The following is a 23123-nucleotide window of genomic DNA, read 5'->3' as shown; positions in this document are numbered from 1 at the left end:
TGCTTTGTGCCACAGAGAGCCAGACCCCGTTTCTAGAGAGGTTTGAATAGCCCCTCCTCCCCAAAGTGATTTTGAAATGGAGCCTCCGCCCGGCCTCTGGTTAGTTTGAACCTGCAACTCTGTGAGCGCAAATGGAAAACAGGTTACTTCCCTGATGAGTGTTGTGGGAGCAAAATGCTGGTTTTAAAATTCGGAGCCATCAAATCGTTGAGGCAAGGTGGCTTTTTCAACTCAGGCCTGAACATTTGGTGTCATAGAGTTTAACAGCGTAAAGAAATTATATAGACGGAGCCTGATTTTCAACACGGGAGCCTGATTTTCGGAAGGTCTGAGCTACCATAGCACCCTTGGAAGTCCGTGGGAGCTGTGGACACTCAGAACCAGGCCCACTGACCGGGGCGAGGGGGGGAGGAGCAATTGCTAATATGGCAGCCAGAGCCCTAGGCCCGCAGCAGCTCTGAGAGCTGGGGGGGGGGGGGGGGTAACACCATGCTCTGAGCTGCACTGGTGGCTTGTTGCCACTGGCTTCACCCATTGCACCTGACGCCCTGCTCCTTTCAAGGGTGCGGAGCCAGGCTCTCCCCACCCACGTTGCCCAGTGGAGGCTGTCATCTCCACTGCTCAGCACCTTTGACATTCAGGCCCCTTGTTTAGCTGTTTAATTTAGGACCAGGAACCTAATTCAAGAGGGGGAGATTTGTAAAGGCACGAAGGGTAGAGAGGTGTCCAATTCTTGCTGGGAGGTGGGCACCTGCCTGTCATCTGTGACTTTGGAAATCTCCCCACGTTTAGATACCTAACTTCAGGAAACTGTTGGAAAAGTTGGCTCATGACATGTAAGCTTGATCATTAAAAAGGACAGGTTTCCATACACTGCAAAGGGCCTGTTAGTGCAGCCCATGGAGTGAAAAGTTGCCCCCGCAAGCCTCCTGGAAAATGTACTCCTGCATTTGGGAAGAGGTGCACAATCTAGCAGTGCATGTTGATGTAAAATCCAGGTTCAATATTACCCAGTATAGATCGTTCTAAAAGGGAGTGTCAAGGAAGAGGGAGAAAAATTATTCTCCTTGGCCTCTGAGTATAGGACAAGAAGCAACGGGCTTAAACTGCAGCAAGGGAGGTTTAGGTTGGACATTAGGAAAAAGTTCCTAACGGTCAGGGTGGTTTAACACTGGAATAAATTGCCCAGGGAGGTTGTGGAATCCCCATCTTTAGAAATATTTAAGAGCAGGTTACATAATCTATCAGGGATGGTCTAGAGGTTCTTGGTCCTGCCGCGAGGGCAGGGGACTGGACTTGATGACTTCTCAAGGTCCCTTCCAGTTCTAGTATTCTACGATTCCCAAACTCTCATTCCAAGTTCAGTGAGAAATGCTAGCTGGGATTTGGAGCTCATGGGAGTTAGGCACCCAGAGTAAAATTTTCAAAGCACATAACTATGCAGGCCTCGACTGCTTGGGGAAATTGACTGACATTGCTTTTGTGGAATAAACTACTCTGCACTGGCTGTACCTCAGGAGTGGACACCATTCCAAAATAAAAGTGACTTCTAGCCCAAAACAGAATGTCCACACAGGGAGGTATTGCAGAAATACTCATTCTGTAATGCTACACTGGTCGTTTCCCCAGTGTAGACAAGGCCTTCAGGTCCAAAATCCCACTTAGATTTAAAAGCCAAAAACATCTGGGTGCCTTTGGAAATTTTACTCACACGTCCCACTGAAAGTTGGGCACGAAACGCCCTTCTGTTCCTTTGAAAATCCACTATCTGTAGCCTTACTGAAGACTTATGTTTAAAAGCAAATGCAGTTTGTACAGATAATATTGTGCTCCAACTGTCTTAATCTTGGGAATCATTGTGCAAAGTGGCTGTTAATCTAAAAACAATGTAAGAGAAAAGTTCTATCAATAGGTGCCAGGAGACTCTGTGATGTTACAGATTCTTGTAGTTCGTGATGCATGTACCTTCATTGTTATGTTACATCTCTCTCAATAGCTGCATAATCACCTATTTAAGAGGAAACTAGAAGAGCTAAAGTTAGAGCTAGGAGCTGGTAACTATCGTAACAGCGCACAGAGATAATCTAATCTCTTTCCTTCTAATAAAGTTGCACTGAGCTTTAAATTTCTTTGCTTTGCTTGTACAGATAGTTGCAGCAATAATGGCAATCACAGGAATTGTTATGATGGCATATGCAGATGGTTTCCATGGTGATTCAATTATCGGGGTAGCATATGCTGTTGGATCTGCATCTACATCTGCACTCTATAAGGTGGGTCATAATGCTGCATTAATAGCAAGAAAATACTGTTATTCCCTTGCATCATACAGTAAAGAAATGCATATGTAGAAAGCAAGCCAGGTACAATAGATATATGGCTCACCTTGGCTGCATAATTTATACTCTGAGCAGGAAATGTCAGAAAAGTTACTACAGAGATAATTACTTTGTGACTGCCAAGTATTCAGAGGGGCTTTGCTTTATGAGCCTTTAATGAAATCTCTCTTATTATACTGCTGGAAGATAATCAGCTACGATTTCATCATTTTCTGACATAGCAGTTTATCAACACTATTTATAATGGGCTTGCTACGCGCAACAGTGAGAAAATATTGGATACTGCTCAATACCACGTGTCTTGGATGAGAGCAAAATCCTTTTCTCATTGTCGCATAGTCCGTGCTCATTCTGGGTTGGGAACGCCCCTCCAGGGCAACGGAAGAAGGACACGTGGAATTTGGTGCATGAGATTGCACCAAGGAGGTGCTACTGAAAGAAGCGTTATTCAAAGGAGTGCTGCCCTTTTACCTGTATTGATATTTATTGAGAGCTGCAGTCATACAGGCTCTCTGGAATCAACCAGGTGTGTGTGATGCTGAATGTGGACTGGTGATGTAGAAGGGAAGCTCCCGGCCTCATCTTTAAATGTGTCAGGCTCACTGTGAATGGTCACTAAAAATGTCTGAGTTTGGGTGTAAGGAGGTGAACTCTGCAATGATTTACGCCCCCTGTGATTCCCACCCTGACTTCAGAGAGCCTATGAGTCTGACTTTCCTCTCACACCTCTCTCTCTCACACACTGACGTAACCCCATTCATGAGTTACATCCGTGCAAGGTGAGACCCAAACCCTGCCACGCTAAATATGTAACCTTTCTTGGTGCAAGCTTTCTATTTTACATTTGTTCCTTGGGAAATACATGCATATGGTAGTGTGTTACCATTGCAGGCTCAAATCTTGCCCTGTGGGTAGTGTAAGAAGGCCGTGTTTGAGTTGTGTGGATGCAAAGCTGAGAATCAGGATCATCTGAGTTTTTAAACACCACCCCTTCCCCGCTTCTCTCCAACTTTTTCTTTGAGGGCGTGAGCAAGTGTTTTAAATATGATTCACCAAGGCACTTTTAGCTTGTGCCTCGCTTTAAGCATGTGAGTAGCACCACCGGAGATGGTGGGACTGCTAGGCTATGTCTAGACTGCAAGCCTCTTTCGAAAGAGGCTCTTTCGAAAGATACTTTCGAAAGAGCCTCTTTCGAAAGAGAGCGTCTAGACTGCACGTTGAACTTTCGAAAAAGCGGCTTGCTTTTTCGAAAGAAAGCATTCAATGAGTCTGGATGCTCTCTTTCGAAGAAGCCCTATTTACATTGAAGAACGCCTTCTTTCAAAAGAGGAACTTTTGAAAGAAGGCGTTCTTCCTCGTGAAATGAGCTTTACCGCCATCGAAAGAAAAGCTGCGTTCTTTCGATTTAATTTCGAAAGAATGCGGCTTGAGTCTGGACGCAGGTGAGGCTTTTTCGAAAAAAGGCTACTTTTTTCGAAAAAACCCCTGAGTCTGGACACAGCCCTAGTGTGTAAAATAGAGGTATGGGCTTAAACGCATTCATGATTTAGAGCAGTGAGCCCAAATTTTCAAGCAGGTTTCTAATTTTGGGTGCCCCGCTTCAGACAGCTGATTTTCAAAAGGCCCTGTGGCTGGAAGCATTGGCTAACTTTAGCTGGGATTGGGGTTGCTCTGAATCTCTGAGAAGAAAAGGTAATTGCTAAGTGCTGTATAGCTACAAAGGAAGTGCTGGGGAGATGGACCAGATAGAGGCATGGAGAGTAGTGGGAGAGGAGTTGCATCTTGCGCACAAAGGAGCTGGCCAGTAGAAGGGTTGCATCCTGACAATGAGGATTGACCACTGCAGATTGACTCTTCCTCACACAACCAATCCCTCTCAACCCACAGGCTCTTCTCACATGCCTAAGTGTTCACGAGCTCTTCACTATGGGGCGGATCGATGCTGCAGGTGGTCAATTTATCATGTCTGCTTCAGACGTGATAAATCAAGCACTGAGCACTCTCCCATTGACTCTGATACTCCACCAGGATGAGAAAAGGAGCCAGAGTCGAGAGCAGAGCAGCCTCCACTGACCGTATTGCACAGAATACACCACATTTAGTTTGTTGACTTCAGGTACACTATTTGCGTAGGTAAAGTTACATAGGGTAGATCAATGGGGGTGGGTGGGTTAGTATAGAAAAGGCCTATAATGCTTTAATAACACAGGGCCAAATCATCCCCTTCAGTGGTAATACCCAGTGGAGAGTGTTCTGGGGAGGAAATCTCTTAGACCCTCTTACAGAGCTCTTCCATTATCAAATGTCAAAAGGTAGCTCATTTCGCCACTATAGCTTTGCAGAGCCATCCTCATGGGAGAACTTCCCTTGCAGCAGGACATAACCATTTTACAATCTTCCCTTTCCACCCTAGGTCCTGTTCAAGATGTTTCTTGGAAGTGCGAACTTCGGGGAAGCTGCTCATTTCGTTTCGACTCTGGGCTTCTTCAATTTAATTTTCATCTCGTTTACCCCGATCATACTGTATTTTACCAAAGTGGAGTACTGGTCTCCCTTCTCTGCCGTGCCGTGGGGTTATCTGTGCGGAGTGGCTGGCCTCTGGTTAGGTACTTGCCAAACTTTTTTCTTTCCTTTTTCTAATGCCTCTTGTTTTATTTATTGCAGGGTCACCTAGAAACAGCCACCCCCATGGAAATTCTCCTTTCTTTAAATGTTTCAATGGCAGTTCTTTTATAGCTAAAAGTCTCCTTCTCGTCTCCCAAAGGTCACCTCTGGGGCTGTTTGGAAAATAGTTAATACAGCTCATGGAAACTTTGGCAGGGGAATAGGGTAGTCTTAAATTAAAAAAAAAATACTGAGCTGCCCTAGTCATTCTGCCAAGGTTGGTGTTTGTATTGTACAGCAGTGCTTCTTTCTGGCCACTGTCTGAGGTACAATTTGCTTAATTTAACACAAACTTGCTGTAGCTGCTTGCATTGAATCCGCACTCCCCGTTACTCCTTGGAGCCCGGCCCATTTAACTATGTGTTGTGATTGTGCTAGCAGCTAGAGGCCTACTACATCAGGGCTCCTCTGTGCCATAGCTTGGGCCCCACTTCGGTGCAAACAAAAGGCTGCAGAGCCTGCATCACCGCTGTAGCTCCCCTACCCCCACTGTGCGATTTCCTCTTTCCAAGCCCTGTTTCTGGTGCTACTTGGTCTGGGAAGAGAGCCATCGAAATCGACCCAGGTCTGCTTTGCACTCCGTTTCCTTTGCTAATAATAAAAGTGTCCATCTGTTTGGAAACGAGCTGATTTTTTTTTTATCCCAGTTGTAAGTACGCTAAATGGAAACACTCTGGGGAAAACTATTGTTCATGCCTCGATGGGCTTCGCAGCCACTCAGAGACTGATTCAAAAAGGATGGCAGAGGTGCTGAGAGATTACACTCTCTTCCACGTGCTGCTCTAGACCTAATTACATCCACTCTAGCAATATCTAAGAGCACCCAGGTAGGTGTCATTTGTTATCCAAGGAGCTGGCTGAATACAGAGGTTAAAGTAGGATGGCGCGGCAGCTGCACAAAGCAGGCAGAGAGCCAGCATAAAATGCTCAGTGTCGCCAGCTGTGCACTACCCTCCTTCCTGATGATACCAGTGTAGGAGCAGGAGGGGTGGCCATGGAGAGCCTGACATGGGTGCAAGGCACTACAGTGCCGCATCACTCCGTCACTAGTAGAACGGCTCATTGGGAGCTGTTTCCAGCAAGTGCAATTTGCAGCAGCAGCCCGGAGGCTGCTCTTATTTGCACTGCAGCCAAAGTGTCTGCTACCCGGCTCAAGAACTGGGGAATGGGGACACAGTTTGGCTGCACCTAAGGGTTCAGCCCCAGCTCTCAGGGAGAGCTAACGTAGCTGCATTCAGAGGTGATGTATAACTGAGGGGTGGTGGTAGCAGCAGTGCCTAATAGAAATAATCCTGGCGCAAAGTGAGTGAGCCTTAAGAAGTTGCAACGCTAAGGGGAAGCAGGAAATGGAAAACAGACTGATGAGCCTGAACCTAGCCGGTCCCCGCATGAATGCTGGATCATAGAATCATAGAGCTGGAAGAGATCTCAGAAGGCCATCAAGTCCAGCCCCCTGCCCAAGGCAGGACCAATCCCAATTAAATCAACCCAGCCACGGTTTTGTCAAGCTGAGACTTAAACACCTCTAGGGATGGAGACTCCTCTACTTCCCTAGGTAACCCATTCCAGTGCTTCACCACCCTCCTAGTGAAATACTTTTTCCTAATATCCAACCTGGACCTCTCTCACCACAACTTGAGAAAAACCCGTGTTATCCAGCATGCTCGGGGATTAGGGCATTCCGGTTATCTAAAGATTCTGGTTATCTGAGGGTCCCATCAACCTAAGAAAAACCAATGGACAATAATAGTAAAACTCAGGTTTTTAATATTGGTAGTTTTGTAGTGTGTGGCAGTTGGTCTCACATTTCTGTTCTGAGTTAAAGATGATTAGTATTTCTTAAATAAAAAATTGTTAAGCCAATCATGGTAAACCAAGCCAGGCCTGTGTGCCTGAAGATGTGACAGTATTGTGTATGGGGGCAATGCCGGTTAACAAAGTTTTCTGGTTAACAGGGGGCCAGATAACAAAGGTTTCACTGTAGTGCAGTATAACCTGCCCTGTCCTTCAACTGCCTACACTTTAAAACCCCTTTAAAAGGAGGGGGGGAGTGTCATGGTGCTCCACTAGCTTATAATCTTTGGCTTGGCATCCTCCTCCATTTGGCAGCGCTGGCCCTATGTATAAGGGATTATGCATCCAAAAAGCACCCCCCCCCCATACACTAACAGGTACCTGCACTTTTAAAGCCTGTGAAAAGGGATTCAGAGCCCCCCTTGGGTTACACTGACCACTCATCTTGTCCACTGGCCATTTCCCCATGAACTACGGAGTAGTTGACACCCTTCCTTTTCCAGTATAAAAGGGACAAGGCTTCAGAGGGACAGCCTTCAGAACTGGTTGGCCTACGTGCCTGCCGCTGCCGTGCGCCTTCCTTGGAGTGTGTCACCGCGACAGCACTTCCTTCACTGGTGGCAGGCTGCCCCACTCCATTCCAGGCACCTTGAGGCAGCAGAATCTCCCCCCCCCCCCGCCCCCCGGACTCAAGAGGAACGAGCCTGTTTGAGAACAATCCTGGTTGCTTCTGTGGGTCGGGTGGAAAGTGCTCCCTCTGACTTCAGTTCAAGCATCAAAAGAGGGAAGTGACCCTTTCGGAATGAGCCGTTTTGAACTTACAGCCAACCCTTCTCTCCCCAAGTGAAACATCCCTTCCTGTTCCGCCCACGGGACAGGCAGGATCAGGGGCTTGACGGGCAAGAACTGCTTAGCGTGCCTGATGCACTTTTAATGCGAGCTGAGAAAGTCCACGTGTTGTTCTTTTATTACTTCCAGCATCTGATGCACTGTTTTCTTCCTTTCCAGCATTTAACGTATTGGTGAATGTTGGAGTTGTGCTGACGTACCCCATCCTAATTTCCATCGGGACCGTGCTCAGTGTTCCTGGAAATGCAGGTACAAATACTGCAATTAATGAATAAAAATGCCCTAACATTTGAGGTAATTTTATGTTGCCATATTTCTTCAGAGATGTAGGTCCCATTGCAAAGAAACATGAAGCTGCCAACTCAAGAGATGTGCAAAAGGTTTAAATTTTGGAAGTGGAGCTTTTCACTGGTAAATTAAAAGTCAGTATATGATTTTCCAGTTCCAACGCCCCTAACAGCCTACGGGCCTGGTTGTGCACTTGGGTGGGCTCTCTGTATCCCTGATCTGCGGCAGGGCAGAGATGGGACATGGGTGGAGCTTTGACTTGACCTCCCTAATATATTGGCTGGCACAGTTGAGCCAGTGCAGATGGAGGAGTAATCTCTGCCAGTATAGGACTAGCCCAGAGTAGGGATGTGAAGGTTTCACCAGTTAACTAGTAAGCCTCACCCTTTAATGGGTGAGTTAAGCTTAACCAGTGGAGTGGACCACTCCAGCGGCTGCTCTGGCCAGGCTGGAGCATCCCTCTGCTCGTCTACCCTTTCATCGTTTAATCGGGATTTTACATCCCTAGCTCAGAATACTTCCTCTTTGCTGTAAGGAGAAAGTGACCAAAGACTACCCTGTAACTCTCCATGCCTGGTGTGAATTCTACAGTCTAGCCTTCATGCATTATAGCACACAGTATTATTAAAACAGAAGGTTTGGAGGAAGAGTGAGACTTTCCAATAAAACTCCCAGTTAAAGTAATAGGAAACATACAAGATTTATTGTGACAACACCCTATCAAGCAGAAAGCCAGTGTTTGCCTTCATTGTCTTTTCCCCCATTGTAGCTGTGGATCTCCTAAAACATGAGGTGATCTTCAGTGTGGTACGGTTGGGTGCGACCATCATCATCTGCACTGGGTTTTTGCTAATGCTGCTGCCCGAAGAATGGGATGAAATCACCCTGCGATTCATCAACAGCTTAAAGGAAAAGAAAAGTGAAGACCACGCAGAAGACATCACAGACTCCAGTGTGCATACAAGGAGTAGAAGTAGAGCCAATGGGACAGTGTCTATACCACTGGCTTAAAGCTGGTGACTATTTAATTGCACGTGAATGTATATTCTGTGAATATAATTTAATTTTCTCACTACTTGTATGCTAAAATGACAGTAATACTCTGAACTGGGGATGAATTATAAAATAAATGATAAACACATCAATAATAAATGTTTACATTTATACACTTACAAAGGAACAGGTGTAAATAACCACAATAAATTGTTTTGTAAAGAAACGTTAATCTACATACTATTTAGTTGCCTTTTTTAAAAAAAACCATTTCCGCTGTGCAACTTCACAGCTGTGCTTTTGTTAGCTAAAAGGGGAGGGGTAAAGCCTTCAAAGGCTTGATTTGTATGTTTGTTTAGTTCCAGCCTGCATCTGTATCAAAAGTTATTAGACATGCGTTTTCTTTCAAAATTTAATTATTTGACATTTTTACAAGGTGGTACTGAAAAGGCAGTGGAGTCATTTTAAAGCACCCAATCAAGAATCTTAGAACTCTAAAATATGAAGTGAACTAAAGGTTCACATTAAGGTTTGGAATTTATTAAAACTAGGGTTGCTGATTAATTGAAATTAACTCACACGATTAACAAAATATTAATTTAAATTGATTGCACCGTTAAACAATAGTATACCAACTGAAATGTATTAAATATTTTGAATATTTTTTATACATTTTCAAATATATTAATTTCTACTACAACAGAATGCAAAGGTTACTTTACATTATTATTTTTGATTACACATATTTGCACTGTAAAAATGATAAACAATTGAAATAATATTTTCAGTTCACGTCCTACAAGTTCTGCAGTGCAATCTCTTTATTGTAAAAGCATAACTTACAAATACAGATTTTTGTTACATCGCTGCAGTCAAAACCAAAACAACGTAAAACTTTGGAGCCTAACGTCCATTCAGTCCTACTTCTTTTTCAGTCAATTGCTCAGACAAACAAAGTTTGATTACACCCATAATTTTTATGTAGACCCCACTGTTAAAACTAACATGGCCTCACAAGCAGAGCACAGTCTTAAAACTAAGCAAAACCACCAAAATTTCCTTAACCCAGCTGAACCTGCCCACATCAATGCACAGCCTGGGCCACTATATACATTCCCAGCCTTAGGTCAGGCCTACAGAATATCCATAAGCTTAACCCTAACCTGGGCCACCTCCCACCCTTCCTCATCAAATCAACCCACTGTAAGTTGAGCTGGCACCGCAGAATCTGTCCCAATCACAACTTAGGCCACTGATGTTGACCAAATGCTACACTTAGTTCGTGTTACCACACTTAGGGTTACTACCTTTGAAATGCAAATGAACCAGCTTGGAATTGCAAAAAGGCAAGAAAAATGATTAGGAGTATGAAACAGCTTCCATATGAGGCGAGATTAATAAAACGAACTTTTGAACTTAGGAAAGAGATGACAAAAGATAGATATGCTAGAGGTCTATAAAATCATTACAAGCGTAGAGAAAGTAGGAGAAAAAAATGAAGTGTTATTTGCTTCTTCCCATAACACAAGAAGTAGGTGTCACCAAATAAAATTAATAGGCAAACAAACAAAAGGAGGTTGTTCTTCATACAGTGCACAGTCAGGCTGTGGAACTCCCCGCCAGAAGAGGTTGTGAAGGCCAAGACTAGATCAGGGTTAAAAAACCTAGTTAAGTTGAGGAAGGATATGCCCATCCATGTGTGTTAGCTAGGATGGGCAGGGATGGTGTCAATAGCCTCTGTTTGCCAGATGCTGGGAATGGGTGTGGGGATGGATCACTAGCTGATTGCCTTTTCCAGGGCACCTGGCATAGTTATGGTCAGAAGTCGGGATGCTGGGCTACATATTGGTCTGAGCCCGTATGGCCGTTCTTATGTTTATGTTCTATTCTCCACACCCTCCCTCTCACCCCCGCCACACACACACACACACAAGGCAATCCTGCCTAACCTCAAGACAATGCCGCAACCCCTATCTTCTTCAACAGCCACTTATAGTATCCATAGAGATAACAGAGACAGCAGTGCAAGCAGGCTGGTCCAGTGTACCAGCACACCACTGTATCACCCTCAGCCCCTCCGCAGAGCTGCCTCTCCTCCGGCTCTGTCTCTGTGCAGACGTGTAGCTCAGATCAGGGCTGGGGAGAAAGGGACTGGGAGTGGTAAAGCAGCCGGCAGGGTGGGCTGCTGGTGTTCTGCTCCTTTCCCTGCTGCCTGTCCCTGCTATCAAGGATGGGGCAGCACTCCCAGCCAGTGTTCCCTGTAAGCTGAGCGCATGGGTGGCCACCAGGAGAGATTCACATGCTGCCCAGCTGATTAGCAGAGCACCCAGAGCTGGCAGTAGCCAGGAGCATGTGTTTCTACTGGTGGTGCACATGCTTCAGTGCACCTAACAAAATTTACTCTGCACAAGGATGGAAAACATGAGAGGGAATATTGCCCCCAGCAGGATTGTGGCGGTACAGGACCAGAGAAGAAGCAGATCTGTGTAGGTGGCAGGACTGGGACTCCAGCTGTTGTACTGCCCCCCAGATCCCTCTCCCCCTCCCCCGGTAATGTGGGAAGGGGAGAGAAAGAGAAGAGTGTGGAGACCCCAGGCTCGGGGCAGGGTGGAATCACATGAGGAGGTCATAGCTCTCCCTGTTATCTAGTGCCCTCCCCTCCTCCTTGTACCAGTACGAAACTGATTTTTCTTGAACCACTGCATCTAGAGAAGCCTGATAATATCAGTGTCTTACTTGATGTGGCATACTGAAGCCTCTTCAACTGGACACACAAACATTTAACATTATCTGTCCCAGGGCCCAGTGAGAACCATGCAAACTGTTAGCCTTATAACCTCTACCCTCCCCCCTCTTCCCTGGCAAATTCAATTATTTTGCTGGCAAATCCATGGAAAAGAACACAGCCAGGCTGGTCAGACACCTGCCAGGTGGCACCCTAAACCCAAACACAAAGCACGGAACCCTTCATGCCCGCTGGGCACCCCTCCCAGCCAGAGGCCACGTCCTAGCCCTGGCTCACCAAAGGGATCCAAACGCCACCTGCTCCTTAGCTTATAAACTGCCCCGGTAGTGTGTCCAGCTCAGCTGCGTGGACTGAGCTGCTCTTTCACCCAGGCCAACAAGCCCATCCCAGTGCAAACCTTAGTTCCAGCCCCGCCCCTACTGCGTGCACTGACACTGAGCAGGCTATAGTGAGGGCCTGGGAGAGTACTATGGTTAATAGGCTCGGGCTGGGTTAGGGACAGTTCATGAAGTCTAAGCACTTTTAGCCTTGTGAACAGAGCTTGGCCTATGGCCGAAGTGCGTGTGAGGAATTTTTCTGAGCCCAGGTCTTGACTAGGAACGGCCTATTTAGGGTACATCTATTCTGCGCGCTAATGTTGAGTTAAGTGACTCAACTTCAGCTATGTTAATTGCCTAGCTGAAGTCGAAGTAGCTTAACTTGGTTTTAGACTCTGTCTACACAGCGGGAAGTTGAAGGAAGCACACTCTTCCTTCGCCGTCCTATACTCCTTGTGAAATGAGGGTTACAAAAGTCGGAGTCAGACGCTCGTTATTTTGAAATAATTTTGAAATAACGGGCTTGCTGTGTAGATGCGCACTCTGTTATTTCACAATAAGCCAGCAGTGTAGACATAGCCTTAGTGGGCTAGGGTTATGTCTGGGGCCAGTGTAAGAGAAGGAGTAATGGGACTGATTCCTCTTTTGAGAGGTGAGGGACGTTGGGAGTAGGGATGTAAAATTTCGATTATTTTGCTAAGCGAATAGTCGGTGCAATTTGCATCAACTATTCTATTAGTGACTAAGGGCACTTCTGCCTTTGAAGTGTAGCAAGAACACCAGCGCTGTTACTACACTTCAAAGGCAAAAGCATTGCGGGGAACATGGGGCCAGCGGGGGACTCCCAGCTAGCCCCGGGCTGCACGTGGCATTTCAAAGTGGCAACGCTGCATGGAGCCCGGGGTCTCCATGTGGTGCTGCTGCTTTGAAGCACTCCCTCCTCTTCCCCCCCCCCCACGCTGCCTCTTTCTGATAGCAAAAGGGGGAGGAGCAACTAGTCAACTAGTCGGTCGACTATCTGATAAGTCATTCACATCCCTAGCTGAGAGGAAGGCCTTGTGACATAAGAAGTGCTAGAGCCATTCATAATTTGGTTGGGGTGGAAGAATTTGGTCACTCAACTTCTCCAGGCATGTTCATTGAGAAGCCATTGCAGCAGGTCCTGGGTGACAGAAGGCATCCTTCACACCACACCAAGGCAGTCTGTGGTTGCGTAGTGATACACACCCCCTGCGTTTACATCCGTTAGCAACATGTAGACCTCCATGTTGCTGAATCATTTAAAATCCTTTTGGTTTTGTTTTGGTTTTTATAAACCGGTCACCCATTGGGCCTGATTCTCCTTTACACAGAGGCAAAGCAGAAGTCTGCCTTTTGCAATTAATGGATTTTTGTCCAAGAAGAACAGGTCCCAGAGTCCAGAATAAGAACCATTGTGATTTCCAGATATCAAGAGCATATTGATCGTAGTGGCGCGGTTTCTGCAATGCTAGTCACATAGTGGTTCTGCAGACTGGATTAGTTTGTGTAAACACTTCCTTTCGATGGATGCTTGTTCTCTATAATCTTTGGACTGAATTCCTGTCTAAGATAAATAATGCTAAATAGTCATCACAATTCCACACTCTGTTCATAAAAGTAATATAGCTTTTTGAGTGACGCTGCCGGGCATTTGGTACATTGGGGTTTAAAAAAAAAATCCATCTGTAGCCAAATTGCTTCCAAATAACAGTCATCTTGAACTGATTGATTTTTATGACTGTTGTTATTTCAGTCAAACAATGACATTTTAAATTATAGATTGATATTTTACAGGAATTAGCTGTGTTTGACTTTTAAAGGCTTTTTCATTTCTGGCGAGTGAGACAAATATTAATGTGGATTAAAACTAGAGCCGTTGACCAAGATTTTCCAAAGGCACTGTTTATTCCCAGCTAGTCACTGTAGGCTAGATGGACCTTTGGTCTGACCCAGTATGGCCATTCGTATGTGGTTTCTAGGGCACTCACCTCGAGCCAACTTAAAGGTGCCCGAAGCCAGGTGAAAAAACCAAATCCCTTTAAGGAGGCTCAAAGTCAGTAATAATTTTTAATAGAGTGGCTGTTGAAAAGGCACAAAGGCTTTTTAAAAACACCACCAGGCTATTGTAGCACATAGCAAAGGAAAAATGTGTCTGCTGAGTAGCTGTCCTTCTCATGGCATTCATGAAGAATGGACTGAAATTAGTTTGTTGCGTATAGTGTGTTTGGGATGTGTTGATTATTGTGACCTGAGCTTTGTATAAAAGCCATGGTCATGATGCAGCCCGTCAATAGCACTGCAAACCCCCGTGTTAAGACATTGTCAGGCCTCCAATAATGTGATTTCAAAAAATAATAAAATCTAGGCTTCTAGTATTTGAACCTTCTGAGGAAGGGCAGCGGTTCACATTTTTAAAGCTTTTCTCCTAGGAACTGATTTTTTATTTTTTTTCCAATATTGCCAATTGTGCGATTAGGTCCAACTGGAGTCCTACTTCCTGGCTCTCTGCATATGGAAAATGTAATCCAGAAGCCTAGCACTCTCAAAAATCCTCTTGCAATAGTTGAGAATGTGTCACTAACAGAAAGGGTCAATGGATTCTAGAGGGGAACGTGACTACTGTCAGGGGAAAATTCCTAACTGTCAGGGTGGTCAAATATTGGAATAAATTGCCAAGGGAGGTGGTGGAATCTCCTTCTCTGGAGATATTTAAGAACAGGTTAGATAGACATCTGTCAGGGATGGTGTAGATGGAGCTTGATCCTGCCTTGAGGGCGGGGGGCTGGACTCGATGACCTCTCGAGGTCCCTTCCAGTCCTATTATTCTATGATTCTATGATTCTACTGATTATAGAGCAAGGACCACCCTGACTTGATTTCTGACAAACTACTACTCTTCTAGCATACAATAGACATTTTTTAGTGAAAAGCTACATACCAAAGCACCGCTATTCAGTGTGAACAGCTCCACTTCTCACTCATCCCCTTCAAATATGGAATCAAGTCTTGCTGACATTTCATCTTTAATAAACTAGGAAAAACAGCTTCCTCTTCTGGCACTCCAATATCATGAGATGTTTGTGCGGCCAGAAGGCACAGAGCATGAGTGTCCTGAGCTGTCAAGTTTGGAGGAATAGGCTTGAACTTAGTTGTTTTCTAGGCTCCATTGCAGTGAACTTGTCAAAACTCCGTGCTACTTAGCAAAAGCAAGAGTCTTTGCACTGAAAGCAGCAGTGTTTCACGTTCAGCATCAAAATTCCAGGACCTGAGTTGCAGTCCATTGCAGGCAAAGGGAGATCTTCTATCAGAAATAAAATGCGAGATCAAATTTCACCTAAGACCATTACCCGTACTTTTCACACCAAGTTGAGTACTATGGTGCTGTATCCAAGCTAGGTTCCGCTGCATCTGGAGACATCAGGTCTCCTTTGAAATGGTCCGTGTACTCTTTGAGGGACACTTAGTATCATCGCATCCTTTGAAACGGTTATGTCGCCTGCTGCCCGGAAGCGGAATCCCCATGATTCCCTAACCTCTGTGCCATCTGATCGCTTGTTTATCCTGCCAATCGTTTTCTTGGTGCTTAGCATCAATACACACGTAGCAAGTCCAAGCCTTCGGTGACAGGCACTTTAACATTCAAATTATGGCAGGTGCCTGGGGCTGGTGGAGCAGAAGCTGTAATTGTAATCTCTGAAAGGGCTCTTTAGTGGCACCCAGGGGGGCTGCTGAGCATGGGAGAGCAGTTTCAAATCAAGCTGCATGAAAGAGATGATCAATAAACCGCAAGGAAAGGTCACAATTCCACTTGGCGGCTTAGAAATGCGACTTTATTGTCGAGCTCCATTTTCCACACCTTGCCTCCCTCCCTGCGCTGACCAACTTGTCCCAGCAATGCAGCTGCAGGAACCATCCAATCTCATGCCTGGCTCCCTGCACATGGGGTTTGGGAACAACCATTCGCTTGGCCACCATGAGAGACTGGATCCAGAGTCCAGACTTGCGTTCTGTGGCTCAGACACAGAGGAGCACAAACAACATACAATGAACGTAGGTGACATTTGCCCCTACAATGCAAATCGCGGGCTAGGATGCTACATTGCCCACTTTTAGATGAGTGCTTTTTTTAAGAAGCCAGCAATAGCATTCCTAGAATCCAGCTTAGTGGTTCAACCAGGGAATGCCCATAAAGTCAAAGGTAAATTAAGAAGATTTGGTTATGTTTGTACGTGGAGTTGCTTAAAATGAACTGGTTGCAGCCTTGTTAGTACCTTCTGTGACTGAGGGCCTCCTTTACAAGGAATAAAGTCCACAGCCTTTGGGTGTAGCAAAGTGATAATGCTATTGTAGTCACACCGCTTGGTTTGTACCCCATGGAAAGGAGGCACTTAACTGGCAGCTGCATTATCAATTTTTTTTCCTCACGCAAGGGCTGCATCAAAGCTCCCTGGCAGGAAAACAAAATGTGCTATGAATAAACCATCGCGAGTCCTACTCCATAAAACAATGCACTCCTGAGGACTCAGGCGCCGATAACAATATTATCCCAGCTCAGTGGGAAGACTCAGCCTTTACGGATATTAAAAACTATTTTCCTTGCAAACATATGAAACAACCATTGTGTGTGAGTGTGTCAAGTACTTATGTTGCTACAGCTTGGGTTTCCGGGGGTGTAATAATGACATCTGGTTAACCCTGGTACTATACTCTACATGCCAATCATCAACATTCTGCAAATATTTTTCTTCACTCCGTGATCGCTTTCATGGAGCTATACACATTTAAAAAAAAACTAATAACCACAACAACCAGCCCATTTGCATAATTCTGAATACTTCTTTTGTATTACTTAGGGATTTGTTTGAAGTGCAGCTGTTACCCAGCTGTTATTTTTGCACTCAATTTTATAACATTAACCACATCACTGTCCCTTTCCATTACATCCCCCTCTCCTTATGTGTGTAGATATGTGTCTGTCTCAATTTCATGTACAACCACTCGTAAGCTACAAGGACAAACACAAGCATTTTTACAAAAGCGTGGATTGTCGCAACCCATCTCTTCTGTGATAATATTCAGACAAGTAATGTGTACTGCAAAGGCAATATAAAGTATTCAGTATGAAGCAGCAATATCATCAGTCTCTCTGATTTCCAATGCCAAGATTGAGTAGGGCTGATTTCTGTCACTTTCTTGGCTTTGGTACTCTAGATTGCCAGCCATCTCAAGCCTAGGCTAATTTTACAGCTAGGGAATTGAGGTACATAGGAGCTAAGTGACTTGCCCAAGATCATACAGGACATGTGTAGCAGAGCATGAACTTGGTCTCCCATGTGACCAGCGTGTCCTTCCTCTCATAAGCCAGAATCATACTAATCAAAAATTGCATTTATTATACTAAGCTTTGTGCCTCCTCATTACATTCCCTAATGAGGAAGTAGGCCTCTAGGGTAGAAACTAGAGATATGCATCATATTCTTCTGCTCTCAGCCAGGGCGTCTGATATGATTATTTCTCTTTGTTAGGTCTTATCTAACGAACACACTGCATTTAGCCATGGTGCTGCAAATGAGACTCAAGCAGCCACCCATCGCTTTATGTCTTAAGGGTCCTACCCCATAGTGCTAGACAATGTCAAACACCTCTCTTTTGGACTCTAAATTCATTTTTTCTGACTTCATAGGGGCCGTTTGATTCTGTAATGTTCCAGTTTTGCATTTATAACCAAAGTTAGGATTGTGTTAGTGTTATGTAAGTGTTAACAAATAGGCCCTTAAGATGCCGATGAATTCCGTGTAAGCATGACTTGTTTCTTAGCTGTTACACCCATCACTCTGGTATCTAATTGCCATGGTTTCTATCTGCTCTGGGCAGCCCCTGTGGGATCCTGCCAGCTGTACACACTTTGTCTGCCCCCCTCAGGTAATATCAGCCCTGCAGGCTCTTCCAGTCTTTGGGGTCCCAACATCTACTGTCTCCATGGGTTCCACTGGCCCTTGGAATGTCGCTGCTCACTAGCCCAACAGCCCAGGGTCCTGCTGCCAGCTCTTGGCTCTGCAGCTGTCCCCAGGGGTGGGCCCTGCCTGGAACCTTGACAGCTCACCTGGCTGGATGGACCAGATGCTATCTGCAACAATAGAGTCAGGTCCATCCAGTCCGGGAAAGTTGGAAACCCAATCTCAACAGGGCTAACTGGGGGGAGGAGGGGGGGAAGAAGGGTGCACCTCAGCACCCCCCACCCCAAAAATAGTTCCAGAACCACTGTCCCCTCACCAGTCTGTGCACATAAAAGCATCTTTCAGTATGCCCTGGAGGTCATCAGACCAGGAGTCAAATTTTCAAAGTGCCTAAGGGACTTTTGATTGTCAGTGGCAGGAAGGCGCCCAATGGCTTTATTTTCAGGGGGAATTAGGTACCTTCGTGCTTTTGGAAATCCAGGTGGGCACCCATCTGTATTTCAAGCAGCTTTCGAAATCTGCCCCTTAGGCAATTTTGAAAGTTTTACCCCCTCCTGTAACCATCGCTGCACAGCAGAGCGAGAAGGGAGCTCTCTGACTGGAAGATCCCAGTCAGTTTAAAACTTTGCAAGTCTAGACGAGGTTCAGACTGGACTGAAGTAGGTGTGACTATGTCGTCATGGAAGGGAACTCAAGTCACCCAGGCATTTAGGACTCAGCCCAGCCTCTCTAAGGGGACAGAAATGTTTTGTGTGATATTCTATGGGTCTATTTGATAAACAGCCCTCGTATGGGGCTATGTAAAGAAAAATCATGCAGCGTAATTGGCGCGTGCGTAACTGGGCAGCAGTAAGACTGAGGGGTGACCCATAACGTGCGCATCTCCTGGCTTCCTTCCAATTGCTGAATGGAACACCGGGACTAATTCGGAAGAGTCAGGCCTCTCTGCAAGAAGAGGATCCCCACTGACCTCCTACACCACATCATCTTCTTCGGCAGATGGGTAGGAGTGCCAGTAAAAGTAGAGAGGTTATTTTTACCTCTGTAGGGTGTCCTGTGGCAATCCTGTGACTGGTTTTGGTGCCCACAGATAAAGAAGGATGTTGATAAATTGGGGAGGATCAGAGATGAGCCAGAAGAATGATGACAGGGTTAGAAAACTTGCCTTGTAGCAATAGATTCAAAGGGCTCCATCTATTTAGCTTAGCACAGAGAAGGTGATGGGAGACTTGCTTCACCTTCCTGGGGAACAAATATTTAATAATGGGCTGGTCAATCTAGCAGACAAAGGTGTAATGCGATCCAATGGCCGGAAGTGGAAGTGAGACAATTTCAGATGGGAAATAAGGGGCACATTTTGAACAGAGAGAGTAATTAAGCATTGGAGCAATTTACCAAGCAATGTGGTGGGTTCTTCATTGCTGAAAATAATTCCTAAGCTCAGCTCTAGGAATGAGTCTGTGGAAGTCCTATGGCCTGCATTATGCAGGCGGTCAGACGAGATGATCACAGTGGTCCCTTCTGGCCCCAGAATCTGTGATTCTTGCTGGACCATATCAATCATTCCTCCAAATGTTGCCATGTTTCTTTTTAATAATGCTTAGCATTTTTCTATGCATTTGTCTATAGCACGTGTCTTGATCTGCTAAGCAGAGAAGGGCCCTAGGCCTAGAGAAACTTGCACATGTGCTTTATTGACTCACTGTAAGTGGATCCATTAAAGTCGATGGGACAACTCCCGGTGCGTAAGCCTTTGCAGGGTTGAAAAGTAGAACAAGCTTCTGAGCCATTGTTTTGACACGTAATATAGGCTATCACACTAGGTATGATCAGGCTATATCAGGGAAATCACTACTTACAGGGTTCAATTGTAGAATTAAGAAACGATTGTAGCTTAAGGAATTGTAGAATTAAGGAAAGGCTATTTACTTGTTACTAGTACATAAGCACTAGGGGTCACCAAATGAAAATAATAGGTAGAAGGCTTAAAACAAACAAAAGGAATGATTTCTTCACGCAACACACAGTCAACCTGTGGCACTCCTTGCCACAGGATGTTGTAAAGACCAAGACTTTAACAGGGTTCAAAAAAGAACTAGATAAATTTATGGAGGTTAGGTCATAGAATCATAGAATTATAGGACTGGAAGGGACCTCGAGAGGTCATCGAGTCCAGCCCCCCACCCTCAAGGCAGGACCAAGCTCTGTCTACACCATCCCTGACAGATGTCTATCTAACCTGTTCTTAAATATCTCCAGAGAGGGAGATTCCACCACCTCCCTTGGCAATTTATTCCAATATTTGACCACCCTGACAGTTAGGAATTTTTTCCTAATGTCCAATCTAAACCTCCCTTGCTGCACTTTAAGCCCATTACTCCTTGTCCTGTCCTCAGAAACCAAGAGGAACAAATTTTCTCCTTCCTCCTTGTGACACCCTTTTAGATATTTGAAAACTGCTATCATGTCCCCCCTTAATCTTCTTTTTTCCAAACTAAACAAGCCCAGTTCATGAAGCCTGGCTTCATAGGTCATGTTCTCTAGACCTTTAATCATTCTTGTCGCTCTTCTCTGTACCCTTTCCAATTTCTCCATATCTTTCTTGAAGCGTGGCGCCCAGAACTGGACACAGTACTCCAGCTGAGGCCTAACTAGGTCCATCACTACTTATTAGCCAGGATGATAGGAATGGTGTCCTCAGCCTCTGTTTTTTAGGGGGTGACAGGAGAGGGATCACTTGATGATTACTTATTCTGTTCATTCCCAATGGGGTACCTGGCATTGGCCATTATTAGAAGACAGGATACTGGGCTAGATGGACCATTGGTCTGCCCCAACATGGCCATTCTTATGTTAAACTTGCTCACTGTAGGTGTCACCAGGAAATTGCCTATATTAAATATTTTATTATATCTAACATAAATTATATACTATAAACACACTCTCTCTCTCTCTCTTTCACACACACACACACACACACACACACACACTTTTGGGCATCATTTTCCAGTTTTTCCACCAACAAAATGAAAAAAATTGCCAAACGCGGTAAAAACAAATCTACTATCAACAAGTTTCCATAACTGATCAGATTTTAAATTTTGTTTTAATCCCTTCATGGTGTTTTTGGTCTTTTGCTCAGAAAGTTTTGCCGTTTTTTTTTACTATCCAGAGCAAACTGGACATTTTTGACCAAGCCTAATAAATATCTAGCCAACTGGGAAAAATATTTGATTCTGTAAATACTTATTCCATTTTCATATCCCACATGTTCCAGACAGGCCATCAAATCCACATATCCAAATAACACATCTTGTGTTATAGCAGTGTCAAAAAACACCCCCAAACTCTATCTTTTTTTCCCCTCTTGTCACCTGGCATCATATCACCAGATACCTCATGCTCTGTATCCACAATTTCCATTCGATTGTGAAGGAACGTCATAAGCAGAGAAAAATACTTTGTGGTATAAACATTAACTTGATGGAGCAGTAAAAGTGGTTTGTGGATGAGTAAGTTCTGCCAAGGAATGTCATTCCTAGCTGATTGCATTACACAGGGCCACTGCACAATGATGGCAGCTCATTAACTGGCCTCCTGCACTCCCCAAACTCCAGACAAATCTGCCAAATCATTACACTGAAAATGGGATAGAATAAAAGGCCAGAATGACAACTAGGGTGGGGTTAGGAACTCAGAACAGTCATATAGGGTAAAATCCTGAACTCCATTGAAATGCGTGGCAAAATTCTCCTGGACTTCACTGGACTTCCCCACACAGAAGAGGGGAAATCAACTAAGACACAGCACAGCGGCAGCTGATGCCTGACCCTGCCACTGACTTCCTATGTAACCATGGTCAAGTCACTGCACCTCTCTGTGCCTGAGTTCCTCATCTGTAAACTGAGGCTGATAAATAATACTCTTTGGTTACACTGGCAATTCTTCTGGGCTGGGCTTCAGTCTTACCCTGTGTTCGTATAGCTCCTGGCACCATGAGGCCATGATTTTGGTTGGGGGTCTTTGTTCTTAAAAAGCCTTTTCAGAAATATTAACTCCCCTCTCAAGCTGAATTTGCTTCCCCACTCTTCATGCCCCTTTTGTGTGCATGAGCCAGGAGTGGTCCCGCTACTGAGTTGTCATTATAAGACCCTTAAGCTCGGTGCTCACCATTCAGGGGCACTAGGCATGGTCTGCAGGGCTTCATACTATCGCCAGTGCTCCTCCTTACAAGACAGGCCTCCGTAGCCTTTTGACTAGGACCCCAGCAGCTGAAGTTTGCTTCTCTTCTCTGGGATGGCATGCATGACATTCCCAAGCCGAAGTAGAAAGCCTTGATCCAGCAAAGCACTGACACAGTTTGGGCCAGAGCTGTTAGGGTATATAGGTGCCTAAAGAGGCAGACACTCACGTAATGGAATTTTCAGATGTGTCTAACTCCCATTGATTGCAATGGGGGTCAGGTATCTAAATGCTTTGGAAATCCCAGTGGGCACCATAGGCAGGTAAGTACCTTTTCACATCTCGCCTTTGTTCCTTGTCAAAGTCCTCTCCCAAGAGAAGAGTTGGCAATAGGGTGACCAGGTAGCTTCAGAAAAAATACCGGACACACTTGATTGGGGGGCAGGAAGGGACTGGCCAGGAGGGGCCTGGAGGAGGGGGGAGGGAACGGGAAGCAGGGTTGGCAGGGAGGCGGGGGCAGGGGGGCTGGGTGGGGGAGATCGAGGGAGCGGCCGGTGGGATGCAGGGCTGCTCGGGGGAGATCAGGGGGGAGTGGGGCTGGCCGGTGGGGGCGGGGGACAGGGAGTGGGACTGACCTGGGCACATGCAGATCCCAGGGCGCTGTCTGTCCCGAGCATGGTCCCGGTGAAGTACGAGCGAGTCTGACTATGGCTCCACAACGCGCTTGAACCACGCTTAGGAGCACGGACAGGGCTTCTCCTCCTCCACCCCTACATCAGACGCAACCAGAGGCTCCAAGTGCCGATCGCGCCCCCGCCTCCCAGCCACTCCCCTCGCCCCCACCAGGCTTCCATCGGGCACCCAGCCGGGAAACCAGGAAATACCAGACATTGCACATGTCCGGTATTTTCTGAATTTTTTACCTGACAGAGGGCCCAAAAACCGGACTGTCCGGTTGAATACCGGACACCTG

General features: G+C 45.6%; 1 protein-coding gene across 3 annotated transcripts in view; it reads left to right on the top strand.

Annotated features, from left to right (window-relative positions):
* SLC35F4 (solute carrier family 35 member F4) overlaps positions 1-9480 on the top strand; it is a 195120-nt gene extending 185640 nt beyond the window's left edge. Inside the window, exons 2-5 of one of the 3 annotated variants that reach the window (XM_025190837.2) lie at positions 2148-2273; positions 4753-4945; positions 7806-7895; positions 8704-9480. In XM_025190837.2, the coding sequence (XP_025046622.1) occupies positions 2163-2273; positions 4753-4945; positions 7806-7895; positions 8704-8945 (636 nt within the window). In that variant the 5' untranslated portion in view covers positions 2148-2162 and the 3' untranslated portion in view covers positions 8946-9480. The remainder of the gene's footprint in view (positions 1-2147; positions 2274-4752; positions 4946-7805; positions 7896-8703) is intronic. The other 2 variants (XM_075926294.1, XM_014579619.3) reach the window with 2 other exon arrangements.
* Positions 9481-23123: the final 13643 nt, after the last annotated feature.

This window comes from Pelodiscus sinensis, chromosome 4 (genome assembly GCF_049634645.1).
Source record: "Pelodiscus sinensis isolate JC-2024 chromosome 4, ASM4963464v1, whole genome shotgun sequence".
Lineage (NCBI taxonomy): Eukaryota > Metazoa > Chordata > Testudines > Trionychidae > Pelodiscus > Pelodiscus sinensis.
Note: the sequence above shows the minus strand (reverse complement) of the source record. Positions and strands in the feature narration are given on the sequence as shown.